Consider the following 21,018-nt stretch of genomic DNA (forward strand, 5'->3'; position numbering starts at 1 on the left):
TGGATAGAGGAGCCTGGTGGGCTACATCCATGGAGTTGTGAAGAGTCGGACAGGACTGAGTGACTAGCACTTTCACTTACTTTTTTCACATAGCTTTTAATACTACAGTATTTTTAAAGTAATACATATTTAACAAACTTTAAGAAATTAGCAAAATAAGTATACAACAAAAATAAACAGAATAATTACTTTCTCTGTGTGCACAAAGATGCTCAGTTGTGCTACTAAAGATTGTGATAGAAAATAAAATTATTTTTGACTAGCACATTAATTTGTAATTATGTCAGAGTAAAATGATTATAAGATCTTATATCTAATTTGACCGACAGTAAATCAGCAAGGATGAAAACAAGCTTTAGTATCTTGGAATAACATGGCATAAAATACATTCCCTAAATGAAAAAGAAGATGGTTTATTTGGATAATCTTATATTATTTAATATATTTTTATGAATATATATTACCTTTAAATTAAAAAAAAATCACAGATTATCTCCCTCTCCCCCACACATTTCCTTCTCTAAATTAAACTTCAGGGCACTAGCCATAAGGATGTATGTGTGAGTGTCTGTGTGTGTGTGTAACTTGCTCCTCCTAGAAATAGTGGAACTTTCAAATTAATATGCAGGTAAAGTAGACCTTTTGTAATTACAAAAAGTTAATACAGTTTACCTAAAATATGACCAAACAGTGTTCAAAAAACAAACACTTTCTCATTGGGATTCACTTAGAAATTGGAGATAGTAGTAAAGAGTGAGTATATTCATAGAAAGTTTTCAGCTGCTGGAAAAATGGAGAAAAATGAATTGAAATTACCATTATGTTCTACCTCTCATCTCTTCGTCCCTCCTCAAAAGAAACCTGAGACTAGAAGACTGCATGTCTGACCTCTAATTACCTGATTCCAGAATCACTCACAAAGGGAAAGATGAGAAAATAATAAATGATGATGTTAAGAGTCAAGAAAATACCTTGATTGCTTTTTTTGCATAATAATCTGTGGGATACACAACATTTTACTAGATATTCAGAGGTAAGACCTGTGACCCAACCTTGTCCATGACCTAGATGGGGATTTTACACTATTTTACTATTGCTAATGGCTGGTGCCTAGGTCTTCACAGGACCATGAACAGAAGATCCAATAAAAATGGAGGCAGATGATAAGTAGGGGCATAGGACAAAAAAAGAGCCAAAGAGTACAAGCATATCAAACACAGCTTGCACCTAACCTCAAAGCAGAAATGAAAGTCTTTACTAGTCATTACATGAAGACTAGCAATGGTTGGCTAATCTTACAGGGCTACCCCCACACCTTTCAAAGGCTTTTCAATAAAGTTGCATTTGTTTAAATCTCCTTTTCATCTTTTCTTATGTAAATATTTTTCTAAATTCTAATTTCATATTAGAAAACACCAGATTAGTCCCTTATTTTACCAGATTATAAAAAGAGCAAACTAGCAAAAAATGATTGGCAGGAAAGGCATTTGGTCTCTCTCCCACTGTAAACAGAAGCCAAGTTCATTATCTTCACCTCCTTTGTCTTCTGTGGCAAAATAAAATGAATTTTGTCTGACAATCAAGTGTTTCCCATGCAATTGCTAGCCTTCCTCTCAAGCGCATATTTTAGTCTTCTTACATAAAATAACAGGACTTTAATTTCCTTCTTCCCATAAGGCACACTGTAGTCTATCTCATCAAGCCTCACAAGTTCCTTGCCGAGGAAGATGAAAACTATTTTTATGTTACAGATGAGAAAAAATGTGGAGATTCTTGAAAAACAGCACGCAATCTTTCCAAAATGTAAATCGGTATAAAATTAGGAACAAGAGTTCAGTTCCACGCTGTGCAGGCCTGTGCACTTCTGGATGAGTTTCCTCCAACTTTAATAAGCAATCACCTAGGGATCTTGTTAAAATGCAGCTTCTGATTCAGTCCAGGACAGCAGGCACTGAGATTTAAATTTTTAACGAGCTCCTCAGTGATGTCAGAATGGCTGGCCCCTGGACATGCTTTGAGTAGCAAGGCTGGGTTGCTTCCCAACAGCTAGTCACACAGAACCTGTCTCAGTCCATTGGAAGAGAAAGGGGCTGAAATTACAACCAGAAAGTTGGGACTCATCCAGAAAGCAGCATCTCTTTCTCTGCGCCATAGCTTAATTAAAAAAAAAAAAAATATCTGGCTTGCTCAAAGAAGGATCCCTGAATCCTTGCTCTAAAGCATCAGTATCTCATACATTGAATTGGTAGGAATTTGAGGTTAATGTTACAGACCCTTTACTTCAGTTAGACTCACTCAGAATGTCTGAAGGGGTCAGACATAAAACATTTTCCAAATTTAGGTTAATAATCTAATGATTTAGACTCAAGAAAGGGATGGTATTTTTTTTTTAACAAGATCTTTCTTATTGACATGAGCAAAAGATAAAACAACACTTTTAACTAATGGTTACTAGTTCCTTCCTTTCCAAGATGATGCCAAATGCAGGCACTCCTCTCTTGCCACCTCCCCCGTACTCAGCCTATTGTGTGCTTCTGACGGTACACACACGCTCCAGTAAGTCTGGAATTCGGTTGTTGAGAACACTGTATGAAGATTATCTCTTTAAATGCTGTACTGTCAACTTGGCCTCCCCCACCATCTTATTTTTGGTGCTTCCTTGTGCTTTCTAGACTGTGGGTTTTTTACTTTCTGTTCAGAACATAAAAGCCGACTTCAGGAGACAAGAGGGGAATTCACATGCCATCTGATATTTCATATAAGAATTTGAAAGGAAAACTTTTTGAGGTTGGAAAAATCTAAATGATCTCCCAAGGAAGATAGTCATTCCTAAATATGAAACACTTAAAAAGGTTTACATAGAAAACCATACTTCCTGTTTCATATGCAGTGTTCTAAGTACTTGACAAAAGAAAGACTATGAAAGTTACTTGTTACAAAGAGAAGATAAAACTACACAGTCATTTGGACATTCATACTTTAAGACTTTACAAATGTGATTCACTTTAGCACCTGACAAGCTTCCCTAGTGGCTCAGTGGTAAAGAATCTTGCTCCAAATGTAGATGTGGGTTCGAACCCTGGGTCAGGAAGATCCCCTGGAGAAGGAAATGGCAACCCACTCCAGTATTCTTGCCTGGAGAATCCCATGGACAGAGGAGCCTGGAAGGCTATAGTCCATGGGATTTCAAAGAGTTGGATGCAACTTAGTGACTAAACAATAGCAAGTGATGCAAAGAGATTAAAAGCATTTTACAGGCTTCCTCTAATTAATGACTCAACTCTGCATAATGACAGACAAATTTAATTTATGCAACTAAGATAAATCCGGACAACTTATCTTACTCATAAGGATACTACTAACCAAGAATATTAGCATAGTATAATTTTAGAGACAGATGGACTATTTATCTCTGCTGCTGTTGATGCTGGTGGAAACAGCTTTCATGTACTGAACTTTTAACCACGTAACAGGCACTGTTTTAACTACTATACCAACATTATCTTAATACCTTTGTAACAACTCTACAAGGAAGTATTATTACTCCTGATATAAAGGAGAGAATGTCAAGACACAGAAAGATTAAAAACTTTGACCAAATTCACAAAGAAACAAATCTAAGTTCTGACCCAAAGCTCATTGCCTTAAACAATATGCTTTATGCTATAAATATATCTGATACACTGTCTTTGAATGAAGTTCAAGGAAGAGGATTTCAAATCAGATAATGCATAGTCATCAAGATGGTAGCTGGAGAGACCAAGGCTCAGATCTCTGGCCCCTCTACTCTGTCTTCCGAGGGAAAAGTCCCCACCCAGAGCCTCTGCTTCTGAGGTGCCCAAGTTTTATACCTTAAATTCTGTTCTCACAGGGCACTTAATACTAGGAGAGGAAATTCATAAGCTGCTCAGCAACTTAAGATACAGGCTGGAGAATCAGATTCTCTGCTTGGGTGTTTGAACCGGGCACCTGGTGATAATGAACCAGTTCACATCAGGAGCTATCAGGGTAGGCTGGACCCCAAAGACAACAAAGGTATAAGGGCACAGAAATGGAGAATGCAAAGTTGGGGTCTAAAAAAATGATGGCAGGTAAAGGAAATTCTATAAGAAAAAAATCAAACAGATTGAGAAAAAGTCAGAGACAGCATCTGAGTATAAACCAAGTATAATCTTGTGTTCCTGTAACTCTGAGACTAATTTTACTTTGGTTTCTCATATTTCCTATATTTGATTTACCTTCTCTACCAGTCAGATATCTATTAATATTTTCTCATGGATATTTGATGTTTCTATTAAGCAAGATAACTCAGTACCCCTGTACTGTGTCATTGCTTTTATTGATAAGAATAAACCTAGTCCATTGGGCGATCTTTAGTGTTTGATGTTCTCTTGTTGTCTTACTATTGCCTGTGTGGCAGTGATTTCCAGAAATAACCTGACGTTGAGCTCATTACCCAAGATTCTAATAAGTAGCTTTACATTTTTAAAACAAATATTCCATTTGTGTTTTTGTTTTTTTTTTTTGTTTTTTTTTTGTTTTATAAATTTATTTATTTTAGTTGGGGGCTAATTACTTTACAATATTGTAATAGTTTTTGCCATACATTGACATGAATCAGCCATGGGTTTACATGTGTTCCCCTTCCTGGACCCCCCACCCACCTCCCTCCCCATCCCATCCCTCTGGGTCATCCCATTGCCCCGGCCCTGAGCCCTTGTCTCATGCATCGAACATGGAATGGTGTTCTGTTTCACATATGATAATATACATGTTTCAATGCTATTCTCCCAGAACGTCCCACCCTCACCTTCTCCCTCAGAGTCCATTTGTTTTTAAAACATATTCTTCCAATCATAAGAGCACCCTGGATTAGGTGAAATAGTTAATGCAGACAAAAAATTTCTACATCTGCTCATACTCTAAGCAGACAAAAAAACATCAGCATGCACATAAAACTGGTATTTGGTCAGGTTTTTGGTAATTGCTAAATTCTAAAATCTGGCTCATTTATGTCACTTTCCTGGGATGTCATGCATCCTCTAGTTATGTGTATATCTTCATTAAAAATGCATCCTATTCAAAATGATTCCCACGTCCAACCTTGTTGTACTTCTATTTGACAATTTATTTGCATAAATTGGATATTAGTCTTATTTCTGACTGAGGAGGACATGGCAACCCATTCAGTATTCTTGCCTGGAGAATCCCACGGACAGAGGAGCCTGGCAGGCTGCAGTTCATGGAGCCACAAAGAGTCAGACACAACTTAGCACACACACTTATTACTGATTATTCAGCTTGTCAGCATCCAGCGTATGGCCACTTCATTCATGGGGTAAGTATAACCGTCTCACACTGTCAACATAATATAAGTAGAAAAATGCAATGTGAGTCATCATCACACAGGCATGAGTCATGGGCCAAATAACCTTTCATAAAAGAAAGAAACAGGATAGAGTAAAACTGAACATAGATGAACATTCCATTAACCTCATCATCTCTTTCCCTGCTGCGCTTTGTGGAAAGACTCAGTGAAGATTATGAAGACCTCTGGATCTATCAGTGTGGAAAGGCAATAGGATGCAATTAACACCATGTATTGTTTAAATAGCTTACTCTGTGGAGGAAGATGTCTAAAAGGGTTTAACTGCAGTATAAAATTCTAGCAACTACAGTTTTAATTGCATACCAACTGTAAAATATTTCTCTCATTGTCTAAATAAAAAGAAGGCTATAATACATGCTGTTTGCTTATTTCTGGGCTCAGTTATTAACCTTTAAGAATCTTTTCTAGGATAAAAGCCTCTTTCTCCAGCAAACACATCTTGAGACTGGGACTTAATCTAAAATCCTAACTCCTATCATAGACTTTGTTCAGGGATTGAAACTTCAATCCTTGTCATATTAATAAAAGCATCCTGAACCATATTTCAGACACAGGAATTTTAGCACTTCTTTAACCTGCAGATAAAAAATAATAATTTTTAGAAGTCACAAAAATGAAAAGCTACCTTCTTTTCCAACACACAAACATATATGTAAAACACACACACAAATTCGCAACCTGATTACTCAACATGTCATCGCAAACGCAAGCAAAAACTGGGTTGCTGTTTCCATAGCAATGACTTTCTGTGGTTTAACTCTGCTGGGAATTTGACCAAATCCCCAGCAGAGGGGAAAAGCAACAGCAAACATTCTGTACCATATGGCAAATGCCAGCAAATCAATGAAGGGAAAAATAGTTTTATTTTCTCTTCCTTTCTACCCAAAGGAATACCTTTGTGTGGAGTTGTCTGAAGAAGCACACAGATTTCATTGGTCACTCTGCACCTAACTGAAAATGTTAAAATATCTGGTTTCTTCCTTTGGAAATTAAAAGATCTGTTGGTACTCAGCCAGGCTCTGCAGCATACGCATGCCCAGAATGACATTAGACACGGACAAGAACTGCAGGCATTGTCCTGTGACTATCAGATCTTTCGTCCTAAAGGAAAACTCAATCTGCAGAGTTACCTCTTGAGAATGAACGAGAATGGAATTTTACTCTCATTTGCTTCTGAAGCCATCCTCATCCTAGATGCTGGGTGTGTGTACATGTGTGCAAGTTTATTTGTGCACACATGAAACTGTTTAGTCCTACCAATGGTCCAATGATTAAAGTAAGAGTTGGTAACAGGAAAGAGTAAATAAGGTCCTTTTCATTATTTTCTTTAGTTCTGCCCATCCTGTATCTGAAAGGATCTTCTAAACATCAAGTTAGAGGCAATCTAGTTCAAGATGCTTAAATTCCCTCTTTAGTATATCTTCATAAGACCAAAAATTGTAATCAACACAAAATATGCAATTAATACACAATGAAAATGGTTGTCTCAGAAAGAGCAAACACCTTCATCAATGAGGAATGCATTACTTTCCAAGGAGCCTGTTCAATTTTGAACAATTCTCAATGTTAAAAATAAGTTTCTAATGTTGAATCAAAAATTATTTCCTTTTTACGTGAACCATTGGCCTCAAAATTTACATCAATTTCGAACCTCTACAGAGGTGCAAATGAAGCCCAGTATCTTCATATGACAGCACCTCCCCAAGCTGAAGCCAGCCTGAGTCTCCTGCCTTCTATCCTGTACAGTCCAATATTAACCCATCTCCCCTTACTCATCAGTGGTGCTGTTTCCATTCTCCCTCCTACCCGACCTCGTTCACCTCTAGAAGCAGGTTATTTTGGCAATAACTTTATTTACTAACATAAAGTAGATCATTAGCATTAATTAAGGGTACCCAACAAAATGCCATCAGATGGGAACTTCCCAGTGATTAAGACCCCAAACTTCCAGTGCAGGGAGTATGGGTTCGATCCCTAAAAGTGAAAGTGTTAGTTGCTCAGTCGTGTCTGACTCTTTGCAACCCCATGGACTGTAGCCCACCAGGCTCCTCTATCCATGGAATTTTCCAGGCAAGAATACTGAAGTGGGTTGTCATTCCCTTCTCCAGGGGATCTTCCCAACTCAGGGGTCAAATGCTGGTTTCCTGCATTGCAGGCAGATTCTTTAATGTCTGTGTCACAAGGGAAGTCAGGGAACTAAGATCCCACATGCCTCAGGAGCATGGCCAGAAAACTAAATAAATTAACAAAATAAAAGAGCCTGTCCTCAAGCTCTCCTGAAGATATCATGCCATCAGGGGCCCAGCAGGTAGTTCAACTGTGTGAAGCATCTTCAGATAAGGCCATAGGGAGTGGTGACAACTGTGGTGACTTGGAGAATGAGTTCCCAGTCTGAGAATTCAAATAAATGCTGTACACACACACACACACACACACACACACACACACCAAGGTCTGTAGAGTTCTAATCCTTGGCCTAACTTACTCTGATATTCTATGCTGTGCTAAGTCACTTCAGTCATGTCCAACTCTTTGTGATCCCATGGACTGTATGTAGCCCACCAGTCTCCTCTGTCCATGGAATTCTCCAGGGAAGAATACTGGAGTAGGGTACCTTTTCCTTTTCCAAAATTATTCTGATACCAAATATCAAATTAATAGGGTACATAGGAAAATTTGAGAACTTAAAGAACTGTCTGTGATAAAGCTGGGGGAGGGGGCGGAAGCAGTCATTTACACCATCAGATCACCATGGCTGGCGATCCTGGAAATTTAGCCAGTCAACTCATCATTCTCTCATTTTTAAGTATCTCCTATCAGGTAAGCTTGTTTGACAGTGGAATGAATAAGGCACAGACCATCAGGAACAATCCATCATGATTGAAAACTAATCATTGTTTTAAAGTTAGTCTGGATAAAAGATAAAGACCTATTACCATGGAGTATTAAGAAGTATTAGATAGCATCACCAACTCAATGGACATGAACTTGAGGAAACTCCGGGAGACAGCGGAGGACAGGGGAGCCTGGCGTGCTGTGGTCCAAGGGGTCGCAAAGAACCGGACACGACTTGGGAGACTGAACAACAACAACATTAAGAAGGCTCACGCTCTTCATTTCTATACTCCAGTAACTCTTTCTTTTGCTAAGACTTAAAACGATTTTTTTTTTCGTTTTTTTAATACATAAGCTGTACTCTCCTTTGGTTTTAAAGTTGTAGTGATGCCCTCCGAAGTACACGCAGATTGCCTCTTCCCGTTACCTACATGGGCAGGCTCCTCAGCAGCTGACTAGCTTAGGACCCAGCCCTTATCTGCGGTGATAGCTTAGGGAAGGTGGCTGCTCCACACATGTTTCAAACCAAGGAGGTAATGTCATCTACAAAATGCTGATCTAGTCACCACAAGCTCCAGAGCAGAGGACATGGGACCAAACCAAACAAAAAACAACCTATGGCTGATTCATGCTGAGGTTTGACAGAAAACAACAAAAATCTGTAAAGGAATTATCTTTCAAAAAAAATAATTAATTAAAACAAAAAACAAAGAAAATTCAAACTTTATCCCGGATTGGTGAAAAGATATCATTATTTGGTGAACATGTCTCATAGTTGCAAGCATTTGGTTAGTGACACCTACAGTGGGCTGCAGAAGGGAATGGCAACCCACTCCAGTATCCCTGCCTGGAGAATCCCATGGACAGAGGAGCTTGGCAGGCTACAGTCTACGGGGTTGCAAGAGTCAGACACAACTGAGTGACTAAGCACACACACAGTGGGCAATGAATGGCCTTGAAGCTGAAGATTTCCGCATGCAACGTCCTCTACAGAAGTAACCTCCGGACTTAGCCTCACTTGACTGTTTAATTATCGAATCATTCACGACTTTCAACATTCTTTCTACAATCCACATTAGCGTTCTACATCCACATACAAATACTCGTGCTCTGAAAAGAGTAAATAATTTTTTAGGGCTTCCCTGGTGGCTCAGTGGCAAAGAATCTGCCCACCAATGCAGGAGACACAGGTTCAATCCTTGGTCCAGAAGGATCCCACATGCCACGGAGTAACTCAGCTCATGTGCCACAGCTATTGAGTCTGTGCTCTGGAGCCCAGGAGCCACAACTGCTGAGCCCACATGACCCAGAGCCCATGCTCTGCAACAAGAAAAGCCACCGTATGGAGAAGCCCGCACACCGCAACTGGAGAGTAGCCTCAGCTCGCTGCAACTAGAGAAAGCAGCGCGCGTAGCAACAAAGACCCAGAATAGCCAAAAATAAAATAAATAAATAAATAAAATTATGTTAAAACAAATAATAATTTCTTGCTTTTACCTCTGTCTGTCATCTTTGATCCAGGAGGTTTGTCTGGGACAGTAAGATGGTCGAGGTTGCTACACAAGGAAGAAGTGTCATCACTCGACAGAGAGTTCAAAAATCCACTTTCTGATGCATCAGCGTTGTTCTCCAGGGCCCCAGGACCGTTTGCCTCTGAGGGGGCAGGTGGGAGCAACTGCACAGCACATGTCACAGACTGTCCCATATCTTCAGTGGCAGATGAGCCGCTAACCACGTCAATCCAGGACTGTCTTTCTCTTGATATGGAGGAAGACAAACTGCTGGGAGTCTTTTTTATGTTTTCCATGGAAGAGAAGGAACGTGATGTTTCACTCAATTTGGGTGAAGATGAAGATGCCTGCTGTGCAGCCTGTTTTTCACAAACAAAACCAAAAGAGAGTGAAATAAATCATGATTAAGTCAACATTCTCTACTTTTCAGTTTCAATGAAGGTATGCTATGCCAGTGTTTCAAAAAGGGACCAATAATAAAAGAGTTGAAAGAAAATTAGATGGTGTTTATACCTGTGTGATAGGCATGATGATGCCATTTTCCCAAATCAATTTGTATAATTTTGAATTTATGACTAGGATCTGAAAAGAACCTCCGCATCATGATTTACTCTGTTCTTCAACGCTCTCCAGATACTTTAAGATCCCTTTGGGGAATTCTTTGGAACACTGAAGGACACTTTGAGCAAAAAGTAGATTACAATCTATCACTGAATTTTCACTGCTTGGGCAAAAATTCCTAAGGAAGGTGATTAAAAGAAAGCAAAAGCTGGAGCCAAACAGGAAGCATAATAATATGAACTGAATGGAAGACCAGTGATGTAGACAAAACACATATATTTACACCCTCAAATATTTTTCAGATCTTCTTTAGCACATGACCAGTATCAGCTCATAACTACATAATCAGGTGAACTAATGTTAACTCATCCACTCTTCAATAATTTTAAAATGTCAATAAACTTTCTCCAAAAAAGACAAGAATACATATGCAGGGTCCTAATTCATTAAAGGAAACCAACAACTATGAGAAATGGGTTGATGATGTAGGATCTTCTGGAAGCAGCTGCTGACATACAATCCAAGGGTGAATGACAACCTTGGTAAAATTTTCACCAGTCTATCAATGCAACATCACCAATGTCCTCTCTTGGGAAGGACCTCATTTATTCTGACATTTTATCCTTATTAAATATTGGTGTTAAAATATATGCTTTCTTTTGGAAAATTGTAATGGTAGCTATTACCTTGTCTTTTGGGAGTTTTTTTAATGTTCTGCATAGTAAAATAAAGATTTGGCAACTAGATGCTGGTCCTCCATTTTTAGTTTTACTGGTCAACAAAAATCCAAAAGTCTAAACACCAGTGCTCTAGGGGTTACCCTATATCTCCAATGGCAGAGAAGATAGAGAAGTCTGCACTCTGGTTCCATTTCATTATGTCATCCAATAAGGTACTCCTGTCAATTTCAAGCATCCAGAACTCCAAGGAAGTGGAGGAAATGGTAGGGAGGAGACTGTTAGAGGGAAGAAGCCAAACAGCAAAGTAGGATCCTCTCCCAAAAGACTCAGAATGATTGCAACTAATTTAAGATAGTTGACTTTGTTCTAAATTAATATGTTCCCAAGAATTTTTCAGGTCCTAAGCTCTATGCTCTGATGGAAAAAGTCAGTAAATATCCAATGAATGCCTAGCTATCTGCAAGCCAGACATGGATCGTCAAATAAGCAATAAATCCACTTTTTAGCAGCATGTATTCGTCACTCAGTCATGTCTGACTCTTTGTAACCCTTTGGACTATGGTCTGCCAGGCTCCTCTGTACATGGGATTTTCCAAGCAAGAATAGTGTAATGAATTGTCATTTCTTCCTCCAGGAGATCTTCCTGACCTAGGGACGTTCAGAACCTGTGTCTCCGGTGTCTCCTGCATTGCAGGCAGATTCTTTAACCACTGAGCCATGGCACTAAAGCATCTAGCTAAGATACTAAGTAGTGAAAAAGGTGGCTTAAAATTCAACATTCAAAAAACTAAGATCATGGCATCTGGTCCCATCAGTTCATGGCAAATAGATGGGAAAACAATGGAAACAGTAACAGACTTTATTTTCTTGGGCTCCAAAATCACTGCAGATGGTGACTCTAGCCATGAAATTCAAAGATGCTTGCTCCTTGGAAGAAAAGCTATGACTAACCTAGACAGCAAGCAGAGACATTACTCTGGTAACAAAGATCCATCTAGTCAAAGCAATGGCTTTTCCAATAGTCATGTATGGATGTGAGAATTGGACCATAAAGAAAGCTGAGCACTGAAGAACTGATGCTTTTGAACTGTGGTGTTGGAGAAGACTCTTGAGATCCCCTTGGACTGCAAGGAGATCCAACCAGTCAATTCTGAAGGAAATCAATCCTGAATATTCATTGGAAGGACTGATGCTGAAGCTGAAGCTTCAATACTTTGGCCACCTGATGCAAACAACTGACTCATTGGAAAAGACCCTGATGCTGGGGAAGATTGACAGCAGAAGGAGAAGGGGACGACAGAGGATGAGATGGTTGGATGGCATCACCAACTTGATGGATGTGAGTTTGAGCAAGCTCCAGAAGTGGTGATGGACAGGGAAGCCTGGCATGCTTCAGTCCATGGGGCTGCAAAGAGTCAGACATGACTGAGTGACTGAACTGAACTACCTGAAGATACTAACTCATCACACATATCTTCCTAATAACAATATATTTGGCATGACTTGAAAATTTTCCTTTCGGGAATGTCAATGAGCTTTCAAACTGGCTGCCTTCAACCACTTAGACCACTTAGCTGGGAGATCCAAGATCTCTATTTCACTAAAAAAAACCCAACTCCCCCCCCACTAGTTATCTGAAGGAGCTAATACACCCCCTACCAAACTGTCCAAATAAACGCCAAGACTTGTTTACTCTTTAACAAGATCTACAGAATAAATATTAACAAAACTACCCATTCAGGCCCAGTCCTGACAAGGTCCCCTATTGTGAGCTATTTTAGTCAAACTTGGCTTCAGGGTGATCAGTTTCCTTTTCTGAAAAGAGACCAAGTATAAGCTTTTCCTGTTGCTCCCACTGATACTATTGTAATTTGATTATAGCAAAATGAGTTATTTGTGCAAAAAGCTGTTGCTGCAGCACTCTTCATAAGCCTTTTTGAACCTGAAAACTCTGCTTAAAGACTGAAGAAAGATATTTAATGAGCATCAGAAATTTCTAGGAAATGTACTCTCTTGTGGTACTCCTCAAACACACAGCAAATGCTTCCAATCCACTTTTTCCAGCACCATGTAGCATTTATAAAGTCGATTTTTGAACAGAGAAAAGAAGGGTGAGGGGCAAAAGGGAATAAGAAAAGAACTAGATGGAATGGTATTGTTTCCTTAACTTCTCTTTCTGTTTTCTCATTATTGGTGCATTCATATACACCAATAATGAGAAAACAGAAAGAGAAGTTAAGGAAACAATACCATTCACCATTGCAACAAAAAGAATAAAATACTTAGGAATATGTTTACCTAAAGAAACAAAAGACTTATATATAGAAAACTATAAAACACTGATGAAAGAAATCAAAGAGGATACAAACAGATGGAGAAATATACCATGTTCATGGATTGGAAGAATTAATATAGTGAAAATGAGTATACTACCCAAAGCAATCTATAGATTCGATGCAATCCCTATCAAGCTACCAACGGTATTTTTCACAGAACTAGAATAAATCATTTAACAATTTGTATGGAAATATAAGAAACCTCGAATAGCCAAAGCAATCTTGAGGAAGAAGAATGGAACTGGAGGAATCAACCTGCCTGACCTCAGGCTCTACTACAAAGCCACAGTCATCAAGACAGTATGGTACTGGCACAAAGATAGAAATATAGATCAATGGAACAAAATAGAAAGCCCAGAGATAAACCCACGCACCTACGGACACCTTATCTTTGACAAAGGAGGCAAGAATATACAATGGAGAAAAGACAATCTCTTTAACAAGTGGTGCTGGGAAAACTGGTCAACCACTTGTAAAAGAATGAAACTAGAACACTTTCTAACACCATACACAAAAATAAACTCAAAATGGATTAAAGATCTAAACGTAAGACCAGAAACTATAAAACTCCTAGAGGAAAACATAGGCAAAACACTCTCCGACATAAATCACAGCAGGATCCTCCATGACCCACCTCCCAGAATATTGGAAATAAAAGCAAAAATAAACAAATGGGACCTAATTAAACTTAAAAGCTTTTGCACAACAAAGGAAACTATAAGCAAGGTGAAAAGACAGCCTTCAGAATGGGAGAAAATAACAGCAAATGATGCAACAGACAAACAGTTAATCTCAAAAATATACAAGCAACTCCTGCAGCTGAATTCCAGAAAAATAAACGACCCAATCAAAAAATGGGCCAAAGAACTAAACAGACATTTCTCCAAAGAAGACATACAGATGGCTAACAAACACATGAAAAGATGCTCAACATCACTCATTATTAGAGAAATGCAAATCAAAACCACAATGAGGTACCCTTTCACGCCCGTCAGAATGGCTGCTATCCAAAAGTCTACAAGCAATAAATGCTGGAGAGGGTGTGGAGAAAAGGGAACCCTCTTACACTGTTGGTGGGAATGCAAACCAGTACAGCCACTATGGAGAACAGTGTGGAGATTCCTTGAAAAACTGGGAATAGAACTGCCATATGACCCAGCAATCCCACTGCTGGGCATACACACTGAGGAAACCAGAATTGAAAGAGACACGTGTACCCCAATGTTCATCGCAGCACTGTTTACAATAGCCAGGACATGGAAGCAACCTAGATGTCCATCAGCAGACGAACGGATAAGGAAGCTGTGGTACATATACACAATGGAATATTACTCAGCCATTAAAAAGAATACATTTGAATCAGTTCTGTTGAGATGGATGAAACTGGAGCCCATTATACAGAGTGAAGTAAGCCAGAAAGAAAAACACCAATACAGTATACCAATGCATATATGTGGAATTTGAAAGATGGTAACGATAACCCTATATGCGAGACAGAATAAGAGACACAGATGCATAGAACAGTCTTATGGACTCTGAGGGAGAAGGTGAGGGTGGGACGTTCTGAGAGAATAGCATTGAAACATGTATATTATCATATGTGAAACAGAACACCATTCCATGTTCGATGCATGAGACAAATGCTCAGGGCTGGGGCAACGGGATGACCCAGAGGGATGGGATGGGGAGGGAGGTGGGAGGGGGGTTCAGGATGGGGAACACATGTAAACCCATGGCTGATTCATGTCAGTGTATGACAAAAACCACCATAATATTGTAAAGCAATTAGCCCCCAACTAAAATAAATAAATTTATTAAAAAAATAAAAAGAAAAGAAAAGAACTAGAAAGAAGGACAAACAAATGAAAAAAAGATGATATGTACCAGGTCAGAGGGAGTTTTCATTCGAAAAAAGATTGACACAACTCTAAGGTTACCTGGAGTGCTGCCACAGAGAATCAATATAGGAATAAGCTTTGTAAACTCTGCGGTGCTACACTCTGTTCATTATTTCTACGACTCTCTAGCTACCCATAACTACAAGTCAAACAGAGAACTTTTAGCTCAGTGCCTTCCATGAACCATTCAAGTGTCCATCCAAGGGCTAGCTCCCCCAGGAAGCCTTCTCTGGTTGCCTCAGGGAGAGGCAGGAGTCTTTGCCTGGTTCTCCCATGCTTACTTCTATCATATCAGGTGGAATATAATTTTATTTGTCAACTATTACTGTAATTGCTGATCAATTTGTTCTCTTTTTTGGTGAGTTACTTGAAAGAAGGCTGTTTTTAATCATTTTTGAATCTCCATGTTTTGCATTTGTGCCTGACATTAATAAATTAGTAGTTGGTAATAAACTAAAAGGGCTTCCTAGCTGGCTCAACAGTAAAAAATTCGCCTGTCAATGCAGGAGACTCAAGAGATGCAGTTCAATCCCTGGGTCAGGAAGATCCCCTGGAGAAGGAAATGGCAACCACTCCAGTATTCTTTTCTGGGAAATCTCATGGACAGAAGAGCCTGGCAGGCCATAATCCATGCAGTCACAAAAGAGTCAGACATGACTTAGCGACCAAACAACAACATATAAACCAATGCTACAAACGCTGGTCTAGACAGCCAGCTATGTGTAAGAAAACTGCCCAGAGAAGTTCAGTCTCTTACTCAGGCTGCTGCTGCTGCTGCTGCTAAGTCGCTTCAGTCGTGTCCGACTCTGTGCGACCCCATAGACGGCAGCCCACCAGGCTCCTCTGTCCCTGGGATTCTCCAGGCAAGAATACTGGAGTGGGTTGCCATTTCCTTCTCCAGTGCATGAATGGGAAAAGTAAAAGTGAAGTCTCTCAGTCGTGTCCGACTCTTAGCGACCCCATGGACTGCAGCCTACCAGGCTCCTCCGTCCATGGGATCTTCCAGGCAAGAGCACTGGAGTGGGGTGTCATTGCCTTCTCCTCTTACTCAGGAGTGCCACGAAATTCTCTGTAAAGTTGCTATGGATGATTTATCCTAATCCCTGGATCCAGGGGTGACCATTACTGGTTGCAATGCAAATATTCCCACAAAATGTCTTCATAATCTCAAACAAAATTATTTTATTTATTATTGATTAATAATTGTATGCCATTTCACTTATTTGAGAACATTTGGGTTTTAAAATGTTATTTTTTAATGAGAAAATAAAGGACATTTTTAAAATCTTAGTTTTCATGAGGAAACTATGTACGTTATTAACTAAAATCATCAATACTGTTTTTCCTCATTTTCTGTATAAAACATTTTTAATCACTGAATAAGCTTAGTTAAAAAGCTGATTAGCTCTAAAATTCTTTTCTTTGAATTGCTTTTAAAGCACAAGCGTGACATGGCAAAAAAAGAGTTTAAAATGGCCACCAAAAGCCTGTAATTAGAAAGGAGTGAGTCAGCATACAAATCTTACGCAACATTAGTCAAAGTACATGAAAATACAAAAGCAATGCATGAATAATTTTAAATCCACTTATTTTTCAGCCAAAATTTTTTCATCCAATTTTTCATCCATACTATCTCCCTTGCAAACATTTCTATTATTATATATAGTACATGTAATGAAAGATCGTGTCCTTTAGTAAACAACTGTGCAAGAACTATCCTACTAAGATTAAATTTGAATTTCTACACCTGTTTTTACCCCTTTCTGTGTTTAATCTCTGACCTTTTCCTCTGCCACTGGCCAGTGAGCCACAATGTGCAGAGTTTGTTTCTACTTATTGTTTCTTTGATTTGTTTTAGTTGATTTTTCCCCCCTTTTGGATATAAAGGAACTGTACTTCTGAAAAGCATTAAAATATAAGAACTATGATGTTAAAATAATTTCCATGAGCTGCTTAAATCTGGGATGATAATATCTTCTCAGTTTCTTTCATATCTGATCCACCAACTGGTCTTGGAACTATGCTCAAAATCCAACCATTCCATCTCTCAACTACACCCAGACCCCAATCCTCACTTCTCACACTAGATGATTGCACACTTTTCCTTAGATTTCTTTGCTTCTGGACTTTCTCCCTATGTCACAGGTCTCTCGTACATGGTAGCCTGAGTGGTCCTTTTAAAATGAACATTGATCACATCACTCCTCTGCTCAAAACTCCCAAAGGCTGAGGAACTCAAAACATCTAAGTCCTTAATGGTCAGCAAAGTAATGTCTGTGCTTTTTAATGTGCTGTCTAGATTTGTCATAGTTTTCCTTCCAAGGAGCAAGCACCTTTTAATTTCATGGCTGCAGTCACCGTCTGCAGTGGTTTTGGAGCCCAAGAAAATAAAATCTGTCACTCCTTCCACTTTTTCCCCTTCTATCTGCCATGAAGTGATGGGATAGGACACCATGATCTTAGTTTTCTTAATGCTGAGTTTATATGATGATAGTCTTACCTAATGTTACAGTAGGAGCCCAGGGAATGCTTGTTTCAGTACAATTAGATGAAAGGATGGATGTGAGACCACTAAGTGAGGTCACTGAAATGCGAGCAGTGTTGAGAATGTTATTCCAAATGTCAATCAAATGTTATTCCTTAAAGTTCTAAGTTAAGCATTGTCTGGAAGACCACTAAGGCTAACATTATTTTTCTGAAGGAATGTATTAGAAATAGATAAATGTTGAACAGCTAGATTTTATGTTCCTTAGAAACAGAATGTGTTGCTGCTGCTCACATATATCCCAGGCAGATTTTGTTTTTGTTTTCTCTTGTTTCTGAAAAGCAGACATGTTAGACACTTGGTTAAAATAACACTTAAGCTTTTTATTTAAACAGATGAAATTTTTAAAATTATGGTAACGTTTGTACAGAGCAGGAGCAAACATTGTTTTGGCTGAATCTGGCATAGGCTAGCCATGACGAGCTATATAAGCTTAGGCCAGAAAACAAGACAAAATAAAAGCAAACCCCCAAACACCCAAACTTTTCCCAAGTTCTTATTTTCTTTTAAATTTAGGGGTAATGAACTTTCATTTTGGAATAATGAATTCATGAGTATAAAATAATTACTATTCTGGAAAATTATCTCAAAAATGATAAAATCTTGAATTAAAATTTTAATTCTATGTCCAATCATTTTGATTTCTATAAACAATAAGATTTCAGCACCAGACCAGTTTGGACTTGTGCTTCTAAGGGGTGAAACCATGTTTCACAAAGAGCATAAGGAATATTACAGGGTCTTTGAGTAAATAAGAGATTTATCTGTTCACGTTTATTCTTCCTGAGAAGGCACCACGGGATGGATTATGGAAAGGACATCCATTTATTTACAGAGAAATTAAAAATGGAGAGCTTTTTGGCAGGCTTAAGATAGATGGGACTCTCTAGGTTTCACTTTGGAAGATCCTTTGTGAAAATCACCACCATGATTTCTTGAAACCCACAAAAGAGCAAAAAAGGAACTGACCTCATTATATTTCAAACTCATTAATTTTATATGATACAAAGTGATTTAAAAGCTCAAAGATCATTAAAAATTTATTACAAATATTTTCTAGGTTTAATTTTTAAAAAGTGTTGTCTGGTAACTCGATCCTGTTTATATGCTTATTCAGGCTTCCCAGGCGGCTCAGTGGTAAAGAACCCACCTGCCAATGTAGGAGTTGTCAGAGACTAGAGTTCGGTCCCTGGGTTGGGAAGATTCCCTGGAGGAGGGTGTGGCAGTATTTTTGCCTGGAGAATTGCGTGAACAAAGGAGCCTGGTGGGCTACAGTCCATAGGGTTGCAAACAGTCAGACATGACTGAAGTGACTTTATCATGCATGTGCTTATTCATTCATTTAATATTTATTGAGACCCACTATCCTAAATAGCACTTGGACAGCAAAGAGGTTAAATCAGTCAATCTTAAAGGAAATCAACCCTGAATATTCATTGGAAGGACTGATGCTGAAGGTGAAGCTCCAATACTTCATCCACCTGATGAAAAGAGCCAACTCATTGGAAAAGATCCTGATGCTGGGAAACATTGAGGGCAAAAAGAGAAGGGGGCAGCAGAGGATGAGACAGTTAGATAGCATCACTGACTGAATGGACATGAATCTGAGCAAACTCTGGGAGATAATGAAGGACAGGGAAGCCTGCGTGCTGCAGTCCATGGGGTCACAAAGAGTCAAACACAACTTAGTGACTGAACAACAACAACAAATCATCATATAATGCAACTGAGCCATGATCCTTCATCTAAGATGACAATATGGTTGCTTTTACATTCACCAAGTAGAGTTCTAGACCCCTGAAAAAGCTCTTTGTAAATTCTAATACTTTGGCCACCTGATGCAAAGAGCTGACTCATTTGAAAAGACCTTGATGCTGGGAAAGATTGAGGGCAGGAGGAGAAGGGGATGACAGAGGATGAGATGGTTGGATAGCATCATCGACTCAATGGACATGAGTTTGAGTAAACTCTGGGAGTTGGTGAAGGACAGGGAGGCCTGGAGTGCTGCAGTCCATGGGGTTGCAAAGAGTCAGACAAGACTGAGCATCTGAACTGAACTGAACTGAACTGAACTGAGTTTGTGATATAGTTTGCCATTTATAAAACTGAAAATCACAATATTTTAGAACTAAAGTAATTCATATAAGATAGAGAAGGAGAAACATAGAAAGAGACATAGACAAAAAGAAACTAAACAAAAATATAGGCTTCTCCATTAAGCCAACAAGGCACATCTATTTCACTTTTACTAAATGCAAAAACTGACTTTAGAAGAGGATTCAGACTACACCAAGGGAAAGCTATGAATGTGTTAAGAAAGGCTATATTGTACGTCTAGTTCAAAATTGGTCTACATTTTACCATAGTCAATATTTAATTTTATTTATATCTTGCTTAACTTTGGCTAATCCTATTTAATAGAAATTTTAAATAAACATTCATTTAACAAATATTTATTTCTGGTCTTCGCTGCTGCTGCTGCTGCTAAGTTGCTTCGGTCATGTCCGACTCTATGCAACCCCATCAACGGCAGCCCACCAGGCTCCTCTGTCCCTGGGATTCTCCAGGCAAGAATACTGGAGTGGGTTGCCATTTCCTTCTCCAGTGGTCTTGACTGCTAGCCAAATAAACTAGAAATGTGACCATAACTCTCCACTGACAGCATATAAAAGCAGTAGAGCTCATTATTTAAATGATATTAACACTTTAACCCAGGAACTGGCAAAATGCAAATAAAGATTAAAAATCTTATCACACAAAACAGAAAATTCTGGCAGAAGAGTTCTGGTCGGCAAAGGAGATGCTGTAACCTATGAGAACTTATAGTTACTGGGATCTGTGGATGGATGACTGTCATGGTACAGTGGAAAAGGCATATACTATAAAGCTAAAGGGGGCTTCCCAGGTGGCGCTAGTGGTAAAAAATTCCCCTGCGAATGCTGGAGACGTAAGATACATGGTTTCCATCCCTGGGTCGGAAGATCCCCTGGAGAAGGAAATGGCAACCCACTCCAGTATCCTTGCCTGGAGAATTCTATGGACAGAGGAGCCTGGTGGGCTACAGTCCATGGTGTCACAAAGAGTCAGGCACGACTGAGTGACTAACACTTTCACTTTCACAGTCTTAATGTCCATCAATAACCTGGACTTACACTGGATGCTTCCAAAGCTTTGAATCAAACTTGGACTGCTCTCTAGTGAACATACCTCATCATTCTATAGGCAGATTTAATGCGCTAACCTCACTCCTGGCTTCCTGCTCT

At 39.1% G+C, this 21,018-nt stretch overlaps 1 protein-coding gene across 19 annotated transcripts in view; it reads right to left on the reverse strand.

Annotated features, from left to right (window-relative positions):
• IPCEF1 (interaction protein for cytohesin exchange factors 1) overlaps positions 1-21,018 on the reverse strand; it is a 204,801-nt gene that overhangs the window by 13,511 nt on the left and 170,272 nt on the right. For 18 of the 19 annotated variants that reach the window (XM_081530343.1, XM_081530337.1, XM_081530338.1 and 15 more), the window contains one exon: positions 9,722-10,094. In XM_081530343.1, coding sequence (XP_081386469.1) covers positions 9,722-10,094 — 373 coding nt within the window. Of the gene's footprint in view, positions 1-9,721; positions 10,095-20,996; positions 21,008-21,018 lie in introns of all 19 variants that reach the window. The other variant, XM_081530330.1, reaches the window with a different exon arrangement.

The sequence above is a fragment of the Giraffa tippelskirchi genome, chromosome 9 (genome assembly GCF_054371585.1).
Source record: "Giraffa tippelskirchi isolate mGirTip1 chromosome 9, T2T-mGirTip1v1.2.pri, whole genome shotgun sequence".
Classification (NCBI taxonomy): domain Eukaryota; kingdom Metazoa; phylum Chordata; class Mammalia; order Artiodactyla; family Giraffidae; genus Giraffa; species Giraffa tippelskirchi.